This window comes from Haliotis cracherodii, unplaced genomic scaffold, assembly GCF_022045235.1.
Source record: "Haliotis cracherodii isolate W230 unplaced genomic scaffold, xgHalCrac1.p SCAF_17, whole genome shotgun sequence".
NCBI classification, from domain to species: domain Eukaryota; kingdom Metazoa; phylum Mollusca; class Gastropoda; order Lepetellida; family Haliotidae; genus Haliotis; species Haliotis cracherodii.
The window spans coordinates 22759464-22783713 of record NW_027266272.1 but is presented as its reverse complement, the minus strand read 5'-3'; the positions used below and the strand labels follow the sequence as shown (position 1 = coordinate 22783713).

At 41.0% G+C, this 24250-nt stretch overlaps 1 protein-coding gene across 1 annotated transcript in view; it reads right to left on the bottom strand.

Annotated features, from left to right (window-relative positions):
• The window catches only part of LOC139464965 (beta-galactosidase-like), a 29990-nt gene extending 6107 nt beyond the window's left edge, over positions 1 to 23883 (bottom strand). The window contains exons 1-13 of the mRNA XM_071246598.1: positions 23637 to 23883; positions 20752 to 20918; positions 19774 to 19924; positions 18807 to 18879; positions 16876 to 16970; positions 15540 to 15723; positions 13137 to 13192; positions 12231 to 12355; positions 11577 to 11617; positions 8437 to 8561; positions 5322 to 5396; positions 2860 to 2946; positions 673 to 777 (exon numbers count right to left, since the gene is read on the bottom strand). Coding sequence (XP_071102699.1) covers positions 673 to 777; positions 2860 to 2946; positions 5322 to 5396; positions 8437 to 8561; positions 11577 to 11617; positions 12231 to 12355; positions 13137 to 13192; positions 15540 to 15723; positions 16876 to 16970; positions 18807 to 18879; positions 19774 to 19924; positions 20752 to 20918; positions 23637 to 23693 — 1341 coding nt within the window. The 5' untranslated portion in view covers positions 23694 to 23883. The remainder of the gene's footprint in view (positions 1 to 672; positions 778 to 2859; positions 2947 to 5321; positions 5397 to 8436; positions 8562 to 11576; positions 11618 to 12230; positions 12356 to 13136; positions 13193 to 15539; positions 15724 to 16875; positions 16971 to 18806; positions 18880 to 19773; positions 19925 to 20751; positions 20919 to 23636) is intronic.
• Positions 23884 to 24250: the final 367 nt, after the last annotated feature.

Below are 24250 nucleotides of genomic sequence, written 5' to 3'. Positions count from 1 at the left end.
GTGCTGACAAAGTCACCTGGAACAACCATACAGAAACAAGTAATACACACAAATACAAATCTCTTTTAGATTAGATTATTTACAAAAATTACGTTAAGGCCTATAATACTGACCAGGATAGATAGATAGACAACACTCAGCAATATTCCAGCTATATGACAGCGGTCTGTAAATAATCATGTCTAGACCAGATCATCCAGTGATTGACATCATGAGCATCAATTCACGCAATTGGAATTGATGATATGCATCAACCAAGTCAGCGAGCCTGACCACCCGATCCCGCAACAGCAGGTACCCGGGTAGGGTCGAGTAATAGGGGGTGGAGTACCCGGGTAGTAAATTTGAACTCGTCCCAGGCCTAATACCAAACCATGGCTTCATGGTGGTAGAAAGTCTACAGAGCTCCCGGCTGGGCATGGTACCACTCTGGTGAAATCCTCTCTATCGGAACCTGTTTAAGTGACATCCATTTGGGTGAAATCCATTCTGCTGAAACCAACTTTGCATGGTGAAATCTACAAGCACTAGCATGCTGACAGAGCAAATAATAGATCCTGAATGGTTTCGGTCTATCCACAAACAGAGCCTTGGCAGCAAAGGGAGATAACTCCACCCAGGTGTTGAGCTGCAGACCACAAGATCACCCTCTACACCACGGCCATGTAATACCTTGTTGATGATGACGTAACCTCTGTCGCGAACACCGTCAACCCACAATTCCTGGCTGACATGGGACTTCTCTGAGACATGGCGGTACAGGGTGAAACCATAGTACTGTAAGAACAAGGAGCATGGTGATCAGTTGTTGGTAGAGGTGTAACGAGTCATCAAACTATCGATACATTGCAAGTCATGATCTATTCATAAATTTCCACCAGACGATATGAGCTAATATATTATTATCACTGACTGACTTGTAAATTTGGACTCCCAGCCCTACAGAATACTATTGCAGTAGTTTAACTGTCAGCCCTACATGTGATTGTCTGAGGGAAATGCCAGCATGGAGACTACGGACAACGTGATGCAGTAGCTGCAGGCTTGTGAAGTGAGTGAGTTTGGTTTTACGCCGCTTTTAGCAATATTCCAGCAATATCACGGCAGGGGACACCAGAAATGGGCTTCACACATTGTACCCATGTACCCACGTCTTCAGCGTGATGAGCGAACACTTAAACCACTAGGCTACCCAACCGCCAAGGCTTGTGAAGAGTTGCAGTGATACAGTTTGCTGTATATACTCAACGGCAAAACAATGGTTAGCAAACCATGGAAACATGTAGAGAAGTATGTACGTTATGTACAAGTTGTTTCCAATGTGCACCACTTCATGACAAAACCAACAATAAGTCAATTGTTACCACAGAGTGTCTATATTCTTATCACGATATGTTGCATGTGACTTCCAAACTTTACACGCTTATCCTGCACGAGACCAACTTCCAGAGGCAAGAGAGTTAACAGACTTTAAATGTCCAGTTTCCACACTTGACGAACTAGGCTGGAATTCCTGGGCTCGATCGTAGCGCCACCAGTGGCTATTACGAGTTATGTCCCTTCTATGCCTCTCCTATTGACCAATCAGATTCCACCTCTCATATCACTTGCATTTGCTTCAAACAAAATTGCTGCGCCAAGCCAAGACGATCTGATCAATAATCAAGATCTATATTGTGATAAAACGGATCTTACATCGCAAAGTGGATCAAATCATGTGAGCACCTTGATTAAAAACATGAAAAGATTTGAAAAATATCTGTTGACACCGAGTTGGCGGTGCACATGCTTTGCAAATACTGCAATCGACTGAAATCTGAAGGACAGTTTATGAACTGGATGTCAATTTCATTGCGCGATTTTGATTGGACTATGCATAGACTCATTAGTCCAGCCAAAATCTAACTCCATAATACCAGTCTAGTTCGGCAAGGGTGGAAACTGGACTTTAATTGTCAGTTAACTCCCTTGCCTCAGGAAGATGGCACGAGACAAATGGTGCATCTTGAGTCATGGATCTATGATGTCACATGTTGTGTTGTGTTTGTGTATCAAACCAATCTAACATCTCTTCAATATGAGTAGTTATTCATATATTAACCAACATGTATGGTATTCACGTTTCTTTTGTCAGTTAGATAAAGTTTCATTAAGAATAATAGTGTCATTGATGTTAGCAATCAGAATGAGATGTATAGTCACATAGCGACTTTTTCATGAAGATAATGAGGTATATAGTAGGGCTGGGACGAGTCCAAATTTACTACCCGGGTACCCACTCCCCTATTACCCGACCCGACCCGGGTAGGGTAATGTAGGTCTCAGGAGATGTCTCAAAATGTCTGATTGGGAACATTTTTAGCATAGCCCTGGCAAAACGTATTTAGATACATGTATTAAACAATCGGGACATTCATACACTGAAGCTGAATTAAGTTATATCTTTATTCAACCATATGAAAAATCAGAAGGAATTGGTGCATAGTCAGAAAGAAATGTGAACATTAGTGACTTGTAGTGTAACCATACAGTTCTTGATAATTTTTGTCATTAAACAATATATCACGTGACTAACCTGAGACTGTGACTAGTCCTGTGGGTATCCGGGTCCTACTCAGTACCCACCCGACCCGGGTACCCGAGTTACCTGTCCCAGCCCTAGTATATAGTCACGTGGTAACACCTTAGCAATATTCCAGCCATAAGACGGTGACCTGTTGAGTCTGGACCAGTCAGGGTACGTCATCAACCAAGCCACTGAGTGACCACCCAATCCGTTTGTCTTACAACAAGCAGAAATTACTGGGCACCAGTTCTAAGGTGGAATCCCCACGGGGAGAAGATAGTGAATATAGCGACCTGATGTATATCCTCCATACAGAGCGGGTAGACAGACATGACAGGTCGCAGGGTCACAGAGGGCAGGACATCCAGAATATGGCCGACCTGTAACACAAGATATAGCCACTGTCAGACACCAGATATCAACCAGTAAGTGTGATATACACCAGATATCAACCTGTAACATATGATATACACCAGATATCTACCTGAAACATGTGATATACACCAGATATCTACCTGAAACATGTGATATACACCTGATATCTACCTGAAACATGTGATATACACCAGATATCTACCTGAAACATGTGATATACACCAGATATCTACCTGAAGCATGTGATATACACCGGGGCCCCATTCCACAAAGCCAACTTAGCGCTCAGGTGATTGTATCTCCCATACTTTAACCTTGGCTTACGATACTCGTAGCACTAAGATCGCTTTGAGGAATGGGGCCAAGATATCTACCTGTAACATGTGATATACACCAGATATCATCTGTAACATGTGATATACACCAGATATCAATCTGTAACATGTGATATACACCAGATATCTACCGGTAACATGTGATATACACCAGATATCAATCTGTAACACAGTACACACAGGGAATAACTGACCTCCCTAACACTATTGTGATGTGATCCTATTGTTCTTAAGGTTTCTTCAAATAGTGGTAAGCCTGCAAACTCATTTGCTGGTATCCATTCCTCCATTCTCGGAGAATGCCCTCTAACTTAAATGAAGAGTGTTACATAATCAAAGTTTCATAAATATCCTTTCAATATGCATCTATACTTTCAACTGGTCTTAAAGGGGCACTGATCTTACGCAATTCCCCGGACTGGTTGTTGCCTTTGTTATTGTTTTTCACCGTGAGTACCCGGATGATACGCAACGCAACTGAGCGTGACCAGAGACTGGGCTACCGTCTGCAAGGACAGCTAAATAAACTTGGAGGCTGGAGGCAATATTTGTTTTACGCATTTTTGATCACTGATTAGTTTAACCGTGATCTATAAAGATTTCGACAAAAGGCGCATGTTAATAAATTTCTTCAGCCTAAACAGACAGAGCGGAGCGGAGCTCATTGTATGTCGTCATTTGGAAATACCCCAGATGGTTATAGTTTAATAATTAACAAGCGTATACACACTATAAAAAAAGCAATGCTCAGGTGAAATATTTACTTTGTGTTGCAAGTCAAAATAGTGTAAACGAAAATCGCAAAATTACCAAGCAAGTGACTTATCAAAATTTCGTCACCATTACCGATGCTACCCACAAAGATACCTACATTTCCTTATTATCTCGAAAACTGTATTTCATTTTGTTGATCAATGTGACCATACGCCCATATTACTACCCATAAAAGTGACTAATGCGCTTACGAATGGCGCAGCAGATGTCCCGAACTACTCTAGATTTCTGCTATACATCCGGGTACTCACTCACAATAACAAAGGCAACAACCAGTCCCGGGGAATTGCGTTAGATCAGTGCCCCTTTAAGTCACAATTTTTTTACATGAAAATTCCAAGACGTGAATTGAACCTACAACCTCACATATCATGTTTAGTATCACCGACTGTTTCCCTTCTGAGCCACCAGAGCGGGTGATGAAGGGTGTTCAGCCTTACATGTCATGACTTCAGTTGTCTGCATGCTGCACATGGTCTTTCTCTCACCCGCTCTCATTGAATTTGTTTTATGCCGTGACTACTGTATTGTTTCCCTATAAGGTATCCCAATGTATTTTCTAGGTGGTATTTCTAGCATTTAGACCATAAGTTCATGAGTTACTTACACACTCTCCTCTGTGTCGGTTGAAAATGAAAAACCTTCGACCATTGGGCTTTTCCCTCTCTCATGGTTTCATATTTCCAAACAAAACTGAGGAGGAGTGTTTTAACACTAACAAAACACATATCAACGGATATCACGATACACACAAGATATATCTGATCTGTAACACATTAGGTGAGGTGAAATGGGGTTTAACGTCTCGTGCAAGATTATTGCACTTATATAGCGACGTGCATGGATGTGTGTGTGTTTGTGTGGCTGCTTGTACTAGTCCGGACTGATGCCGATTTATAGTGCTAGCTCACTGAGATACCATGCCGCAGTTTAACATGAATATCCCACTCAGACACAGTATACTGACTCCGAGCTGACCAGTCCTTGTTTTATCCCCTTAATGCCGAGCGCCAGACAGGGTAACAACAAGTACCATCTTTTAACGTCTTTTGGTATGACGCGGACGGGGATTGAACCCCGGACCCTCCGCCCTATGGGCGGACACTCTACCACTAGACCACGGATGCGGTCCTGTAACAAACTATGGCCCATGACCCTTTCCATTTCAGAGCTAGGACTGTCACAAGTCTGCGCTATAGTACCAGAATTATGATATTTTAGCACTATAAAAACATTTTGGAACACGACTCTGGTCACACAGTTATTCTCACCAACTTCATCCCCACTTGACCGTACGCAAACTTCACCGTGTCAGGCGGGACTGGTTCAACCGGCCGCTTCACATACTGGAACAAACAGAGTGAGTGAGTGAGTTGGGTTTAACGCCGCTTTTAACAGTATTCCCGTTATATCACGGCTTTTCAGATTAATGTGGGAGGAAAGCCCAAAATGATGCAGGTCTCAGACGTTTACCACTTTGGTGAAACCCACGAGCACGGGTATGGTGCTGACAAACCTAGAAACATAATCGGGGCGAACCGGGATTCAAACCCACAATCATAGGTTTCTGGCGTGCCCTAGGGAAGCACTTCACCGTGTCAGGCGGGACTGGTTCAACCGGCCGCTTCACATACTGGAACAAACAGAGTGAGTGAGTGAGTTGGGTTTAACGCCGCTTTTAACAGTATTCCCGTTATATCGCGGCTTTTCAGATTAATGTGGGAGGAAAGCCCAAAATGATGCAGGTCTCAGACGTTTACCACTTTGGTGAAACCCACGAGCACGGGTATGGTGCTGACAAACCTAGAAACATAATCGGGGCGAACCGGGATTCAAACCCACAATCATAGGTTTCTGGCGTGCCCTAGGGAAGCAACTCTGCACAGCGAATCGCGTGCCCCCCGAACAAACAGAGCTGTGAGGCCTTGTGTGGAATAACATATCTTCGCTTCTTAACAGTGAAACGTCATATACCTGGCAGAACCTGGCATCATCCTCAGTTGCTTCCCTTAGTGGTACCAGGATCCCCAGTAATCATTGCTTCAAATCCGATATTGTCCTGATTAGGAACCATTTCAAAAGTTTGATGTCGGATAAAAATCCTCAAGATAAGGGATTGTGTCCCGACAGGTTTCATGGCCCTGCAAGTTTTCAAACTAACAAATCAACTTACCTGATTGAGAAATGTTTTATATAGTAACTTAACTAAACTGATCCTATTCTCATTTACTGGTATACGCTGTTAGTAGTTGTCATTAAATACATCTGCTTCATCTACAAGGGGGCCCACGGGTGGCCCAGTCGTCTAAGGCGCTGCGATTGGCTGTGCAGAGTTGCGTCCCTTGGGCATGCCACAAACCTATGATTGTGGATTCGAATCCTGGTTCGCCCCGATTATGTTTCTAGGTTTGTCAGTACCATACCTGTGCTCGTGGGTTTCACCAAAGTGGTAAACGTCTAAGACCTGCATCACTTCGGGCTTTCCTCCCACATTAAGCTGACACGACGTGATATAACTGGAATACTGTTAAAAGCGATGTTAAACCCAACTCACTTATCTACAAGGTAACGCTTTATCATAATTAACAATACTTGTAAGTACATCTAGTTCTGTACATCATATAGAATTTGATTTATAAAAACCCTACAAATTATTTTCAACACCTAGTAAATAAACTTCATTTGATAAACACACTGAAAACTCTGGGCAAAACACAAGAAAGTGTGATGAAGAGGTCACTACACCTCAGAATTCAACATTTTCAGAATTAAGGTTTTTTGTTTATGTTTTTTTTAAAGGGGTGGGTGGGGCGGGATGGGTTATGTCTCAAAACTGAAGTTATTTATCCAACATGGAACTTCTGAGCTGGTCGTTTATAATACTCATGTTTCAAGAAAGTGAGTTAGGCAACTCATCAATGAATAGTGAGTGAGTGAGTGAGTGAGTTTATTTTTCCGCCTCTTTTAGCAATATTCCAGCAATATCACAGGGAAACACCACAAATGGGCTTCACACATTGTACCCATGTCGGGAATCGAACCCGGGTCTTCGGCATGACGAGCGAACGCTTTAACCACTAGGCTACCCGACCACCCCAAATCAATGACTAATCATCTGATATTTATTTTTTGTCAAACTGTAAACATAACTCCAACAATAGACCTGATTTCCACTGAAAGCAACTCAATTTCTTACATGCTAGATTACTCAAGGCAAATCAGGCGTTCTTTCACTTCTTTGAGTAGCATAATTTACATCCACCAGAGATGGGCTAGAATACCGAGTCCTCTATTTAAAAAATGACAACAATATTGCCACAGCAATGTAGCTCACCTACACCATGTGAACAAGTACAGACACTAAACAAAAGTTCCTGTCAGAATTGATTGTCATATATCATAAATACTGATGAAAAACTAACACAAAATTCTAATAATTTCAACACAATACGTCATGGAGACATACACGCCAAACTTCGGTTGCCACAGTCTGGCAATTTCAAAGGAGAAGATGTTTACAGTGTGAGTGAGTGAGTGAGTTAAAATTTAATGTTGCATCGGCATTATTTCAGCCATATAGCGACGAGACCAAGTTAATTTATTCACAATTTAGTCATTTATGCAAAAGTTATATTTAAAACAATTAATGAACCATATTTGAGCATATTTTAGATGTTTACAGAGCCAACAAACATATTGAGAGAATTTAACAGCATGGTCAAAAATTAATGTTCACAAATGGTAGAGCAATGGCCATAATAAGGTTTTCAATATGGCTGCCTTTTGACTTTCAGTCAGGTGATCTATACGTGAGATAGGTGAACGTCAAAGGTCACAGCTTGATCAAATATCGAAATGTGCCCCAAAAACATATTTCATATTAGGCACAAACTAAAAACTTCTTGAATATCAACTCTCATAAAGATACATGCAGAAATAGCAGACGTCAAAAATGACAATTCTGTGAGATACCATATCTGGGACGACTCACAAAATGTTTCATCACCACAGGCCTTGAAGTTTCTGACTGATGTCAAAAATGCAGTAACTCGAGGTCAATCACTGGATTGTCTGGTCCAGACTCGATTATTTACAGACCACCATCATATAGCCAGAATATTGCTGAATGCTGCATTAAACAACAAACACACAAACAAACAGTAATTCGAGAGGAGACGAAGAAAATGTAAAAGTGCAAGATTCTAAACAATGAAAATTATATTTTTTATAATGAGCGAGTTTGGTTTAACACAGCTTTGAAAACTATCACCGTGTGTCAGTTTGATGTGGGAGGAAAGCCTGAATTGAGGCATTTGCCACTTTTTGTAAAAATTCTGACAGTGGCAATATTGAAGAGACAGATATGAAGAGACAGATATTTCTCACTTTATACACAACTTTGCGTATTGCGTGGTACTTCTCCCTCAGATCTCCTGCCTCCGACATGGGAGCCCCGTGGTCGTACGTCGTCGTGGCAACTTTCACCTTGCTCCCGCTTCCGGATAAACTTCCTGAAACACACGTCTGCTTCTCATGCGGAACACAGATATCCGATTGTTATATCATCAATACAACAAGAAGATGACAAATCGCCCAAACCCACCACAAATACGAAAGTGAGTGAGTGAGTGAGTATGGTTTTACGCCGCTTTTAGCAATATTCCAGCAATATCATGGCAGGGGACACCAGAAATGGGCTTCACACATTGTACCCATGTCAGGAATCAAACCCGGGGCTTCAGCGTGACAAGTGATCGCTTTAACCACTAGGCTACCCGACTGACCCCACAAATACGAAAGAACAAATCATCTGACTGTTACAGTAAGTCCAACTTGAGGAGAGAATTTCTATCTAATCTGACTGTCCATATACAAGAGTAGTTATTCAGCTATCAAAACTATACCATGGAACTGGGGATTCGGAACTTTGTATTTCTATTATCTATATTTCCTATTTTTGTATATCTATTTTCAGGTACACACCAATAAGAAAAGAGTCAAAGTCAAACTTGTTGCCATGGACGCTGAAAAAATATATATTCTAAAAATCCCTAAATAGCAAAAGGCACCAGTTGACAACCTGGTCTTTGTGTGTGCACAGTTTCAAGCAAGAGTACCTATTAGTTTTAGTGATGTGGTCCGGACGAACACACCACTACGAACAAAGTCTAAGTCAAACTTGTTCCCATGAAAACAGGAAAAACTTCCTAAACAGGAACTAAATTTCTAAATAGCGAAAGGCATCATCAGCCCACAATTAATACATGTACCAAGTTTGGATGAAAAATGTTGAATATTTTTTTAGTTCCTCTCTAGAAACGACACCAACTTCCGTTTCGCCCAAGTATAACTTGTTTCCATGGAAACAGGAAAAAATAAAATTTTGGAAAATTCCTAAATAGCAAACACACCACTTCAGCCCTTGGTTAATACATGTACCAGGTTTGGATGAAAAGTGTTCCACAGTTTTCAAGTTGTGCTCTGGAAATGACACCTACCCCAACCTTTTGAGACTAAGTCCAAATTGTTGCCATGGAAAGCGAGAAAAATAAAAATAGTAAAAATCTGCAAATAGCAAAAGGCACCACTTTAGGATCTTTTGATATATTTGCCAAGTTTTCTTGAGAGATATTGAATGGTTTTTAAGTCGTGCTCAGGGAACGAAATCCATCCCCCCTTTAGAGACAAGTCCAAATTGTTTCCATGGAATACAAGAAAAAGAAAAATGACAAAAATCCACAAATAGCAAAAAGCACCACTTCAGGATTTGTCTGATATATCTGCCAACGTTTGTTGAAAAATATTAAACTGTTTTCGAATTACACTGCGGAAACGAAATTATTATGGACGGATGGATGGACGGACAGACAGACAGAGAGGTGTCGACTATATGCCCCCACATTATATGCCGGGGGGATAACAAGAAAAACTTGAGTAGGGAGCACTTCAATCCCATCAACATCTGATCCTTAACTTTTTACCTCTCTGATATGTTACATCACCGATATGATACATCTCTGATACAAGACCTCTCCGACACCTCTCTGCTATGATTCCTCTCTGATACGATTCTTCTCAAATACAATATCTCTCTGATAGGATAACTCTCTGATATGAAACCTCGCTGATATGATTCCTCTCAAATACAATATCTCTCTGATAGGATAACTCTCTGATATGAAACCTCGCTGATATGATTCCTCTCAAATACAATATCTCTCTGATAGGATAACTCTCTGATATGAAACCTCGCTGATATGATTCCTCTCAAATACAATATCTCTCTGATAGGATAACTCTCCGATACGATACCTCGCTGATGCGATGCCTCAATATCAGACCTCTCTGATACGATACCTTGTTGATATGATTCCTCTCAAATACAATACCTCTCTGATATGATAAATCTCCGATACGTTACATCTCCGATATGATACCTCTCTGATATGATACCTCTCTGATATGATACCTCTCCAACATGATACCTCGATGATGCGATATCTCTCTAATACGTTACATCTCCGATATGATACCTCGCTGATGCGATACCTCTCTGATACGTTACTATTCCGATACGATACCTCTCCGATATGATACCTCGCTGATACGTTACATCTACGATATGATACCTCTCTGATACGATACCTCTCCGACACCTCTCTGTTATGATACCTCTCCGATACAATACCTCTTTGATACGATACCTCACTGATACCATTCCTCTCCAATACAATACCTCCTGATAAGTTAACTCTCTGATACGATACCTCTCTGATATGATACTTTTCCAATACGATACCTCTCTGATAAGACATCTCTCTGATATGATACCTTTCTGACACGATACCTTTCCGATATGATACCTCTTTGATTTCTCTGATCGAAACCTCTCTGATACGATACCTCTCTGATATGATACCTCACTGATACGATACCTCGCTGATATAATAACTCTCAGATTCGATACCTCTCCAATACGATACCTCTCTGATACGAAACGTCTCCAATACGATACATCTGATATGAAACCTCTCGATATGATATTGAGGGGTCCTCAGATATTGACACAGACAGGTATTGTATCAGATTAACAATCTGATTTTAATGAGATTGAGACAGATAACTGAAGGGGTTGGGTCTTTGGGTCCATGTTTTCGCATAATGACTTCACCAAGAGTAATCATGTAATTGTTTTGTAATGACAAAATTCATAAATAAAAAGCTTACTTTCACCTTCACAGTCCCAATCAGTGTTTGTTTGAATGGAGCTTCTTCAGAAAAAAAGTATTGTATTGCTCCAGCATGTTGCTTTATTGCAAATGAAGTCAATATTGATCATGTGACAGGCCAGCATTCAAGGTCAGTGTGAGTGACTTGACCAAACCTTTGCAGGTCAATTTTCTTTTGTTAGAGCAGTATTGAAATTTATGATTCTATCACATGACATGGATTAACCAATGAATTTCAAAGATTCTTAATTGAGGTATAACAATATCTATTGTTACCATGGTTACACTCAGACTTACCACTTGTATACCCAAAGTTGGTTCCTCCTTCAAACATATACCTACAGAAGAGACAAACACACATTACTGGCAATTGAAAACTGACAATTTCCAGCAGGATACACAAACATGTGCACACTGGCTTCATATACCATAAGATATACCTACATTTTGATAATGGCTTCATATACCATAAGATATACCTACATTTTGATAATGGCTTCATATACCGTAAGATATACCTACATTTTGATATTGGCATCATATACAACAAGATATACCTACATGTTGACATTGGCATCATATACCACAAGACATACCTACATGTTGACATTGGCATCATATACCACAAGACATACCTACATGTTGACATTGGCTTCATATACCGTAAGATATACCTACATGTTGATATTTGCATCATATACCACAAGATATACCTACATGTTGATATTGGCCTCATATACCACAGGATATACCTACATGTTGACATTGGCCTCATATACCACAAGATATACCTACATGTTGACATTGGCCTCATATACCACAAGATATACCTACATGTTGACATTGGCATCATATACCACAAGATATACCTACATGTTGATATTGGCATCATATACCACAAGATATACCTACATGTTGACATTGGCATCATATACCACAAGATATACCTACATGTTGACATTGGCGCCATATGCTAGCAAGAGATCCAGACTTTCCGCTGCCTGCTGGGGTGACTGGTTGGAGTGGTTGTATCCCCAATAGTCTAGCGGGGACTCCACATAGAACTCAGAACACACCTGCAAACAGACCAACACTTCAGGATTTCATGTGAACATTGTCTCCAGATCTAGAATGATTAACACTGGTGTTCACTTGACTGAAAATATGTATCTATTAAGTATCTATAATCGGCAACTAAACATTATATTTAATGTTCTGCATTCAGAGATCCATTGTTTGAAACAAAATATTAAAAAAGGAAAATTAACAAATATTGTTTAAAGTGTTGATTCAAATATTCTTGGAAGTGTTGATTCAATAATGCTTGTGTTTCATTATAAAAAACAATTGCAAATGTATATCACAAAGACTTTTGCTTTCATGTTTGAAATAAAGACCTGATTTTACCCACACTAAAATTCTAATATCAGGCCCCAGTGTGCATGTTTCAAATTGCTTGAAAGATGAAAAATCAGTGTCTCTTGTTGTTTACAGTAATGTCTGAGACAACAGAGATTATGATTGGTTGGTTTGTTGTTTAACGCCGCACTCAGCAATACTCCAGCTATATGACGACGGTCTGTAAATAATCGAGTCTGGACAAGACAATCCAGTGAATGATATCATGAGCATCGATCCACACAATCAGGATCGATGACATGCTCCAACCAAGTCAGCGAACCTGACCAACCGATGCCGTTAGTGGCCTCTTACGACAAGCATAGTCGCCTTTACGCCAAGCATGGGTTGCTGAAGACCTATTCTACCCCCGATCTTCAGTTTGGCTTCTCTGTCTCAGCCAAACTGAGTTTAGTGCCATGCGACCTTTCCAGCAAGAGTCTCCATTAGCTGACTTACCAGTGGCCCGTGAGGCTGGAACTGGCGCTGGGCAGCAAACATTTTCTCGGGGGAGTCTGGAAGGGTTAACTCACCATTAAAGACTTGCAAGTACCGTATTCGACGTAATAAGCGCCCAGGGCGATCTCAAAATTAAAAAATAGGGGCTCTTATTAGAATATTATTTTGGTGGAAAAAAACATAGTTGAAAGATAAATATCGTTATTTATGCTGAAAGATCTGATTGGTCCACGTGATCTTGATAAAATACTTTATCATACCTCAATGTCAGTATGACGAGATCTGATTGGTCCATGTGATCTTGATAAAATACTTTATCATACCTCCATGTCAGAATGACGAGATCTGATTGGTCCATGTGATCTTGATAAAATACTTTATCATACCTCCATGTCAGAATGACAAGATCTGATTGGTCCACGTGATCTTGATAAAATACTTTATCATACCACCATGTCAGAATGACGAGATCTGATTGGTCCATGTGATCTTGATAAAATACTTTATCATACCTCCATGTCAGAATGACGAGATCTGATTGGTCCACGTGATCGTGATAAAATACTTTATCATACCTCCATGCCAGTATGACGAGATCTGATTGGTCCACGTGATCTTGATAAAATACTTTATCATACCTCAATGTCAGAATGAGATCTGATCCACATGATGTTGATAAGATACTTTCACCCACCTTGGAAGGGAAATATATTTCTCAGCTACGAGCAAATCATGCTGCACATGGATTTCTCAGAGGCAGAATAAATCCCTTATACCCCACTTCAAAGCAAAAATCTGCACGCTTTTCCGATTCAATGGAAGTCACGTGACAAGGCACAGGTTAAACTCAGCTCAATTGAGCAGTTTTTTCTATCAATTTTTAATTTGTATTAATTCTTTTACAATGACAGATTAAAACATGTCGGTAAGAAAAAAGTGTCGTTGCATTATCATTCGGGGTACATGGGGTTTAATGTTTCCCTCGTTTATAGTTCATGCCACTCGCCTCCATGGCCAACTTGCACAAAGCGATCTTAGCGCTAAGATGATCGTAACGCCCATACTTTAACATAGGCTTACGATAGTCTTAGCGCTAAGATCGCTTTGTGCAAGTGGGCCCAGGTCATGACATGAAACCTAAAACCATATATACCCCTTGTGATACTGAAACAACTTATAATGTTTCAACTTTGTTAAGTTTATGGGACAAGGGGGGAACCTGGCTATGTCTGGTGCAACTATGCACCAGGGGCAAGAACAGTCAAGTATGGTAAATCGAGCCCTGCTGTGAATAGGGCCAAACTAACACAATGTGCCAAGCAATACAAATAGAACAAGAAAGAAGTGAGCAAAACTCACATACTCCCGTTATCCCCGCTGGTCAACAACAAATAGTAAATAGTTTGTTAATAAATGAAATATACCTGTTGCTTTAAGTCAGAGGAACTGCCTTTTCCTTTGTAACCTCATGAGGATGCATTATGTTTGAAATGAACACATGTTTTTGCAAATATATTTCAATCTAGTGTGGAATAATCAATGCTTAGCACAAGATACATTCTTGATGTTTCTTAATGTGTCCATGGAAACGGCAAAAATTAAAAAATTCAGAATCTTCAAACTAGCAAAAGGCACAAGTACTCATTGTGGTTAATGTGTGTAGAAAGTTTGGTGAAGCTAGGGTGCATGGTTAAAAAGTTATGGGCCGTACAAAAGCTTGGACGGAGGGACAGATTTACAAGTTACAATTTGGAATATCACATACATATTTAGACATAAATGTCGAGTGGGATTCGTTGATCGTACAATAAAACATTGCAGGGAAAATAAACAAAAACATGACCACAAGTCGTTTATTTCTTACATGAGATTTCAACATTTTGTACAACCTCTTTAAGGATGATAATATTATGTAGAAGCTTTAAAACTATTACCCCTATTAAAATAATGATGAAGCCCTGAATACAATCCGACCTCGGCAATGTCGAACAAGTCTATTTTATTAACAGGGTATGTTTGGTATTTCCCAGATATTCACACAATTATCATGTTGTTTATCTGTACCTTTTCTCCCCAAATCGATTTTTATATCTCTTCTACTATTGGGTGCGATTGTTCAGTCATTGCGTTGATCTGCTTTGCCCAGCTACAGCTATGGGGAACAAGTCACCAGCACTTCCCTCTTAAATATAATTTACGACGTCTTCAAGTTGCGAGGGCATGTTTAAATCTGCTAGGACATTATAAAAGACGTTTGGCACAGATGGGTTACGTTATAATGTTTTATGAATCTGTCAATTATAATTTGAACATTTACGACATTTTACCAATCAATCGACAAAACATTACCTGAGCACTGAGTTCCGTTTCCAGAGTATATAAAGTTGTAATTGTAATATTAACCTGTCAGCCCGAAGTCGATGGTAGCGTACAGTCCTTCCAGTGTCCCACATCGAAGGAAGCCTGCGCCAGGGCCATCAGTTGTGAAGAGGAGGATGTCATCACCAAGGTGTGACCGCATTATGTCACGGAGTGTCCGGAGGTAGTCGTGATCGCAGGCGAAGTACGACCCATACTCATTCTCAACCTGCAGTGAGTGAGAGAGTTGGTGAGTGAGTGAGAGGTTGGGTGAGTGAGTGAGTGAGTGAGTGAGTGAGTGAGTGATTGGGTGGGTGGGTTGAGTGAGTGAGTGAGTGAGTGAGTGAGTGAGTGAGTGAGTGAGTGAGTGAGTGAGTGAGTGAGAGGGTGGATGGTTGAGTGAGTGAGTGAGTGAGAGGGTGGGTGAGTGAGTGTGCATGAGTGAGTGAGTGAGTGAGAGGGTGAGTGAGTGAGTGAGAGAGTGAGTGAGTGAGAGGGTGGGTGAGTGAGTTTGCATGAGTGAGTGAGTGAGTGAGTGCATGAGTGAGTGAGTGAGTGAGTGAGAGTGCATGAGTGAGTGAGTGAGTGAGTGAGTGAGTGAGAGGGTGGGTGAGTGCATGAGTGTGCATGAGTGTGCATGAGTGAGTGAGTGAGAGGTTGGGTGAGTGTGCATGAGTGAGTGAGTGAGTTATTCATACCATAGGGCCATGATGCCACACTATTTAGCCATTTCTCAGAGCTGACCTGTGATAATCCTTCATTGCCCTCCACCAGGGGATCCACACTGAAGTGCAGGGAAGAACACACACGTCCTTTAGGACTCAGTATGCCAAGGACTTAAAGGGAGATAACTGGGGTTCTAAAATAGTTTGACTGACGTACAAGTAGAGCAAAACATAACTGAGTTAGCTCCCTTGTTGATGAGTGGTAGGAGGGCTGTCAGAAATAGTTCCTCAACAAATAGAAAGAGAAAAAAGAGATAAATATTACAGCAACACACATTCCAATCATTTCATTATATGGATTCTGATTGTGTGATTTGGTGGGTTGGTTTGTTGTTTAACGCCGCACTCAGCAATATTTCAGCTATATGACAGCAGTCTGTAAATTATCAAGTCTGGACCACACAATCCAGTGATTGATATCATGAGCATTGATCCACGCAATTGGGATCGATGGCATGCATCAACCAAGTCAGCGAACCTGACCACCTGATCCCGTTAGTCGCCTCTTACAACAAGCATAGTCGCCTTTTACGGCAAGCATGGGTTGGTGAAGACCTATTGTACCCCGCATCTTCACGGGTCTCTTATTGTGCGAGTTGACGTCAGCTAATATACGACCTGAAGCTGAATCTTGAAGACACAAGTACTTTCCTCACCTGCACGGAGATGATCGGCCCTCCGTTATTGTAGAGCAGGGGTTGGACCCGGGGCAGCAGGTCGGCGAACCACCTCGCCACAGCCGCTATGTAATCTGTCGTAACAAGTAAATGCACATATTCAGCATAAAACTTTTAACAGTGACTATTTTCAACAAATCCCTACCTGCCTACTTGTAAGAAGTGCTAACTTGTACTGAATTCCTACTTTTAACAAGTGAGTACTTTCAAAAATCCCTACCTGTAATGCCTTCTTGTAACAACTGAATATTTGTAATCAATTCCTACCTGTAATGAATGCTAACTTGTAACAAGTGCTAACTTGTACTGAATGCCTTCTTGTAACAAGTGAATATTTGTAATCAATTCCTACCTGTATTGTCTACTTGTAACTAGGGCTGCAACGATACAGGAAGGTCACGATACGATACGCATCTCGATATTCTGGTCAGGAATAATTTATTCCAATATCGTGTTACCTTAGTTGCAGCTTTTACTATATATATATTTATAATTATAAGAACCACAAGTGTAGCATTTCGTTACTGGTGATTGCTGTTGCAGAATATTTTTACATATGGAACAATTTGACCAGTCACCCAAGGGATTTCCCATGCTACATGTATTTCGATTGCGATAACGTTATGTTGACATATATTAGCCAAATTGCCACAAATATGTCTTTTAACGAGTCAAAGTATGGCATTTTTAATATATGTATCCATTCTCTAGCAACTAAAGTTCGTTTCAATGCGTCAAAAGCGGTAATCTGACCGTGGTTGCTGTATCTCTTCACACACGATTTCACGTAACTTAATGAAAACAATATTAAATGAAATTTTGAATAAAATTGATAAAATATATTACAAACACAAGTCCAGATAAACAATGAACACGTTTTAATAACAAGATAGTATAATAATGGTATTGAATTGCATACTTCAGTTCGGATTTGCTGAGTGGTATTTTCGATGTTATGTGCTTGCGGTGATCAGCTGATAATGTTTTATGAGATGGGGAAAAACATCTGTCGGTGTAAAATCTGAGCTAAAAATGTAAGTACGCTTTTGGGAGCCATGCGTTACCGCGCTCTATAACCAAGTTAGAGCTTTACTGAAAGGCACAATAGCGACGAAACTCTGTACTTGAGATTTGCGTTCCGTATCGTGGCGTATCGATAAATGGGCCCACGTTTACCGTATATCGTATCGTGGGTCAAGTATCGCGATGCATCGGGATATCGGTGTATCGTTTCACCCTTACTTGTAACAAGTGCTAACTTGTACTGAATGCCTACTTTTAACAAGTGAGTACTTTCATAAATCCCTTCCTGTAATGCCTACTTGTAACAACTGAATATTTGTAATCAATCCCTACCTGTAATGCCTCGAGTAACAAGTGCTAACATGTACTGAATGCCTACTATTAACAAGTGAGTACTTTCAACAAATCCCTACCTGTAATGCCTACTTGTAACAAGTGAATATTTGTAATCAATTCCTTCCTGTAATGCCTACTTGTAACAAGTGCATACTTGACCTGAATGCCTACATCTAACAAGTGACTCCTTTCAACAAATCCCTACCTGCCTACCTGTAACAAGTGAATATTTGAAATCAATTCCTACCTGTAATAAATGCCTACTTGTAACATGTACCCACCTTCAACAAATTCCTACCTGGAATGAATGCCTACTTGTCGCAAGAGCCTACCTGGAATGAATGCCTACTTGTCGCAAGAGCTTACCTGGAATGAATGCCTACTTGTCGCAAGAGCCTACCTGGAATAAATGCCTACTTGTAACAAGTGGCTACCTCCGTCGCGTGCTTACCTGTGATAATGGCCTACCTGTGAAATATCTCCATGTAAAAAGTGCCTGTCTGTAACGAGTGCATACCTGTAATATGAGCCTACCTGTAATGAATGCCTACCTGTGTTGTTGCTGCGCAGCACAATATTCCTGTTGACGTACTGACTCTCCATCAACCAGGCTGGCAGCCCGCCCTGCACACAAGTAACAACTACCATATTTGATGTAATAAACGCCAAGGGCGCTCTCAAAATTAGAAATAGGGGGCTCTTATTAGAATATTATTTTGGTGAAAAAAACAGAGGTGAAACATAAATTTTGTGGTTTATGCTGACAGCCTGAAATGTTTATATACGACAGATATATTTTTCCAGAATTTAATTGCCCATAATTAAGGGTGCATACAACATACGAGTGCATATTATACACGAAAAAAGAAAAAAAAATGTGTACATTGATCAATCGGAATTGGTTTCAATTTTGACAAATTTATGTTCATTATTAAGCCTTGCTTATACTTAGATATCACCTTTTCAGTAAATACAGAAGTTGTTATCCATATATTGTGTCTATTTTGATAAATTAATGATACAGGGTACAACCTAGTTAGTCTGGTGCATCTAGATTTTATGTCAACATGCACATGTAGCAAGATAAATCAAGGTCCTTAGATCGAGCCCTGCTTCACTAGGGAGACGTAAAATCGGCGGAAAAATAAGACAGTACGGAAATCGCTAAATTAAAAGTGTTAGGTGATCCAGCATTAACGACATAAAACTGTTGTCTACAATCATGAATATGACATATCATCATATTTGAAACAATACAATATTTTTGAAAATGAAAAAATCTTCAAATTCTGCTGAAGTTCCAGATTACCTTCCATCAAAATCAGCTGATTTGTTTTAATGACATTAGGGATAACATCTTGGTTTAAAATAACTCACACCTTGCTATAATTTGATAAAGTTGTATCAAAAATTGACGAATTTAACCTGGATGACACGACCTTGACAAATGAAAATATTTAATACTTCGAACACCCGTATCTGCACTATATCGTAACCTAGGCAACCAAAGAGACGTACAAAGTCCCAGCCTGCATCCGTGTAGGGGCCCGGACGCAGAATGACCAGTAAGCCGACATCTTGAGCTAGTTTCACAAAGGACACAAAGTCCAGATTCCCAGAGAAATTCGACTGGAATGGTTGGCGCTGGTGGAGATTCCATGGCACATAGCTGGAACATGATATTTGTTGAGTTCCAGAACAGCTCCATCTGTATGTCAACTATGCAAAATATATCACAAGTACCCAATGAATTTTTTAATATCTAATATATCTTATAGTTAATACTTATTCTGCCTTTCATATTTCATTCCCTTCTGTTTCGCATGTTTAACCTGAATACCCCACTCAGACATAGTACACTGACTCCGAGATGACCAGTCCTTGTTTTAGCCCCTTAATGTTGAGTGCAAGACAGGGTCACAACAAGTACCATCTTTTAACGTCTTTTGGTATGACGCGGCCGGGGATCGAACCCCGGACCTTCCGCTCTCCGGGCGGACACTCTACCACTAGACCACCGAGGCGCTCCTCAGAGAAAAGAAAAAAACTTTTACTTCAAAAACAAAACTTTATCAACTGAAGCAACAGCTAACGGGAGAAAAATGACAAGTCAGGTACTTTATCTGCAGCTTACAAACACACAATGGCATCTTCTAACATTGGGTATTTAACTTAAAACCTGTTTCGTAACAATCTCTGTAAATCATTTAAAATGATGTGAACATTAGTATATCCATCTGCGTCTGCCTGCAGCTCCCTCTCTTCACTGTGATGGCACGGGTGGCCCAGTCGTCTAAGGCCGCGCGATTCGCTGTGAGTGAGTGGAGTTTAAGCCACTTTGAACAATATTCCAGTTACATCACAGCATATCAGTTTTACGTGATGCAGGGCTCAGAAGTTTACAACTATGGTGACTATGGTGCTGACAAATGGGGCATAAATGGGGCGAACCCAAGGGACGCAACTCTTAGAAATAAACTAAGTAGTCTCGCTCACGTTTGAATGGTGTTGAGTCCGGCAGCATAGATCTTCATCAACCTGTCCTTCCAGTGCACTCTCGGGACACGAGTATAATGGATGCTACCGGAGATGTAACGAAAGGCTTCCCCATCTTTTACAAATGTGTCTTTCGAATAGTCAATGGTGAAACTTCTAGTCTGCCCCTGAAATTGAACAAGAAATGACTTGATGTTTGCCGACACTTGCATCTACACACCACAAACCTGCACCTACACACCACACACCTGCATCTACACACCTGCATCTACACACAACACACCTACATCTACACACAACACACCTACATCTACACACCACACACCTGCATCTACACACCACACACCTACATCTACACACCACACACCTGCATCTACACACCTGCACCTACAAACCACACACCTGCATCTACACACCACACACCTGCATCTACACACCTACATCTACACACCTACATCTACACACCTACATCTACACACCACACACCTGCATCTACACACCACACACCTGCATCTACACACCAGACACCTGAATCTACACACCACACACCTACATCTACACACCACACACCTGCATCTACACACCTCACACCTGCATCTACACACCTGCACCTAGAAACCACACACCTGCATCTACACACCAGACACCTGCATCTACACACCACACACCTACATCTACACACCACACACCTGCATCTACACACCACACACCTACATCTACACACAACACACCTACATCTACACACAACACACCTACATCTACACACAACACACCTACATCTACACACCTACATCTACACACCACACACCTTCATCTACACACAACACACCTGCATCTACACACAACACACCTACATCTACACACCACACACCTGCATCTACACACAACACACCTACATCTACACACCACACACCTGCATCTACACACAACACACCTACATCTACACACCTTCATCTACACACCACACACCTACATCTACACACCACACACCTTCATCTACACACCACACACCTGCATCTACACACAACACACCTACATCTACACACCACACACCTGCATCTACACACCACACACCTACATCTACACACAACACACCTACATCTACACACAACACACCTACATCTACACACAACACACCTACATCTACACACCACACACCTACATCTACACACCACACACCTGCATCTACACACCACACACCCCCATCTACACACCACACACCTACATCTACACACCACACATCTGCATCTACAGACCACACACCTGCATCTACACACCACACACTTACATCTACACACCACACACCTACATCTACACACCACACACCTGCATCTACACACCACACACCTGCATCTACACACCACACACCTGCATCTACACACCACACACCTACATCTACACACCACACACCTACATCTACACACCACACATCTGCATCTACACACCACACACCTGCATCTACACACCACACACCTACATCTAAACACCACACACCTACATCTACACACCACACACCTGCATCTACACACCACACACCTACATCTATACACCACACACCTACATCTATACACCACACACCTACATCTACACACCACACACCTGCATCTATACATCACACACCTACATCTACACACCACACACCTACATCTACACACCACACATCTGCATCTACACACCACACACCTGCATCTACACACCACACACCTACATCTAAACACCACACACCTACATCTACACACCACACACCTGCATCTACACACCACACACCTACATCTATACACCACACACCTACATCTATACACCACACACCTACATCTACACACCACACACCTGCATCTATACATCACACACCTTCATCTACACACCACACATCTGCATTTACACACCACACCTACATCTACACACCACACACCTGCATCTACACACCACACACCCACATCTACACACCACACACCTACATCTACACACCACACACCTACACACAACACACCTGCATCTACACCACACGCCTACATCTATACACCACATGTAAAGCTACATAGATAAACAGATACTTTTGACAAATCCACCATGCAAGAGAACAGCGAGTAATCTAAACGGTTAATCCTTTGATCGATGTTTTTTGCAACTCTACTGATCATTCCTCTCTTGATGCGCTGCCACGTGCATATTACATAACATGTAGTACATTCACCACATCAGATCTGGATTTTTAACCCAATCGTAAATTAAATAATTACCCCAGACACAAATCCAACCACTGGGTGCTTTATTACCATGACATCCTCATAGGCAGCGGTGAATGTTATTGAGCTATTTTACAGTTTTTGTCAGGTAATTGGAGTAGTTCTACCACTAATTACACCTATTATATAGTCATTAACTGAGTATCAAGTGAATGACAACAAATACACATGTGGAGGGTTATATACAGTGGAACATGGATGACAAAAAGGGAGTAGTAATTTTTGTATTATTTGCAATTTGCTTGAAAAATAAGGGTCGTCCCTGTTGTGTATATGCACTAAATTTCATTGTTACACGCACACACATTTTCTGAATACCAAATCATGATATGGCTGAAATATTGCCGATGTGACGTTAAACTTTAACTCACTCACTCTGAATACCAAACTACATAATTGTACACAGACATTTACACACGCAGGTGCATTTTCAAGGTGAGAGGAAGCATCGTGCACCCAAATGGAAGATTCCAGGGGGTTAACCCTCCCTATCAACGAGGTTTTCCGGTTGGCACTTCGCTGGTCAGAGGCCCAGTTGGTTGGGTCGCTGGCCGGCTCCGGCTTCTGGTGATTACAAGGGGCTAATTTTAAAAGGGCACCGTCTAGGCAACTAAAAGTTGAGTTGACCGACTCACTTACCCCTACAACCACCAGCAGTCCCGCAACAACAACAGATGCAGTCAATGATCTTGGCATTCTAAATCTATATAGGTGATGTACTTTAGACCGACAGATTACACCTCGAGTATCGCTTTCACACAAGAACAGAATTACACGCAAATGCAACGTGTTAGCTTCTGAATTGAGTCATAGTTATCAAACGATGAATGCCGTCACGTGACAACTGATTTTTCCTCCTTTGTGAACAAGTTGTAAAAACACATATATGTGTGCCTATACGAGTGTTGCCAATGTTGTCTAAGGGAAGTAACGATCGGACTTCCAAGTGGCATACCGCTTGAAAAAAAATATAAGCGCGGTAGGCGGACAGATGCCGTATTTATCTTAAACATGTAAATTCGAGTGATATAATATTTGTTTTCAGAGTACGGTGGTCAAAATCAGAGAGAAAAATATATTATAAACCGAACATTTGCTTTTTGGATTTTTGGGGGGTCAAAATTCAGATAATAGTCTCACTGCCACTTTTTATGGCGGTAGAGAGAGCTAAGATCTGACTTGAATGAGATTGGCAAGCGAACAAAACCTCCCTGGTCGACCCTGGAAGTGTTGGGATTCCCTCAAATATAATT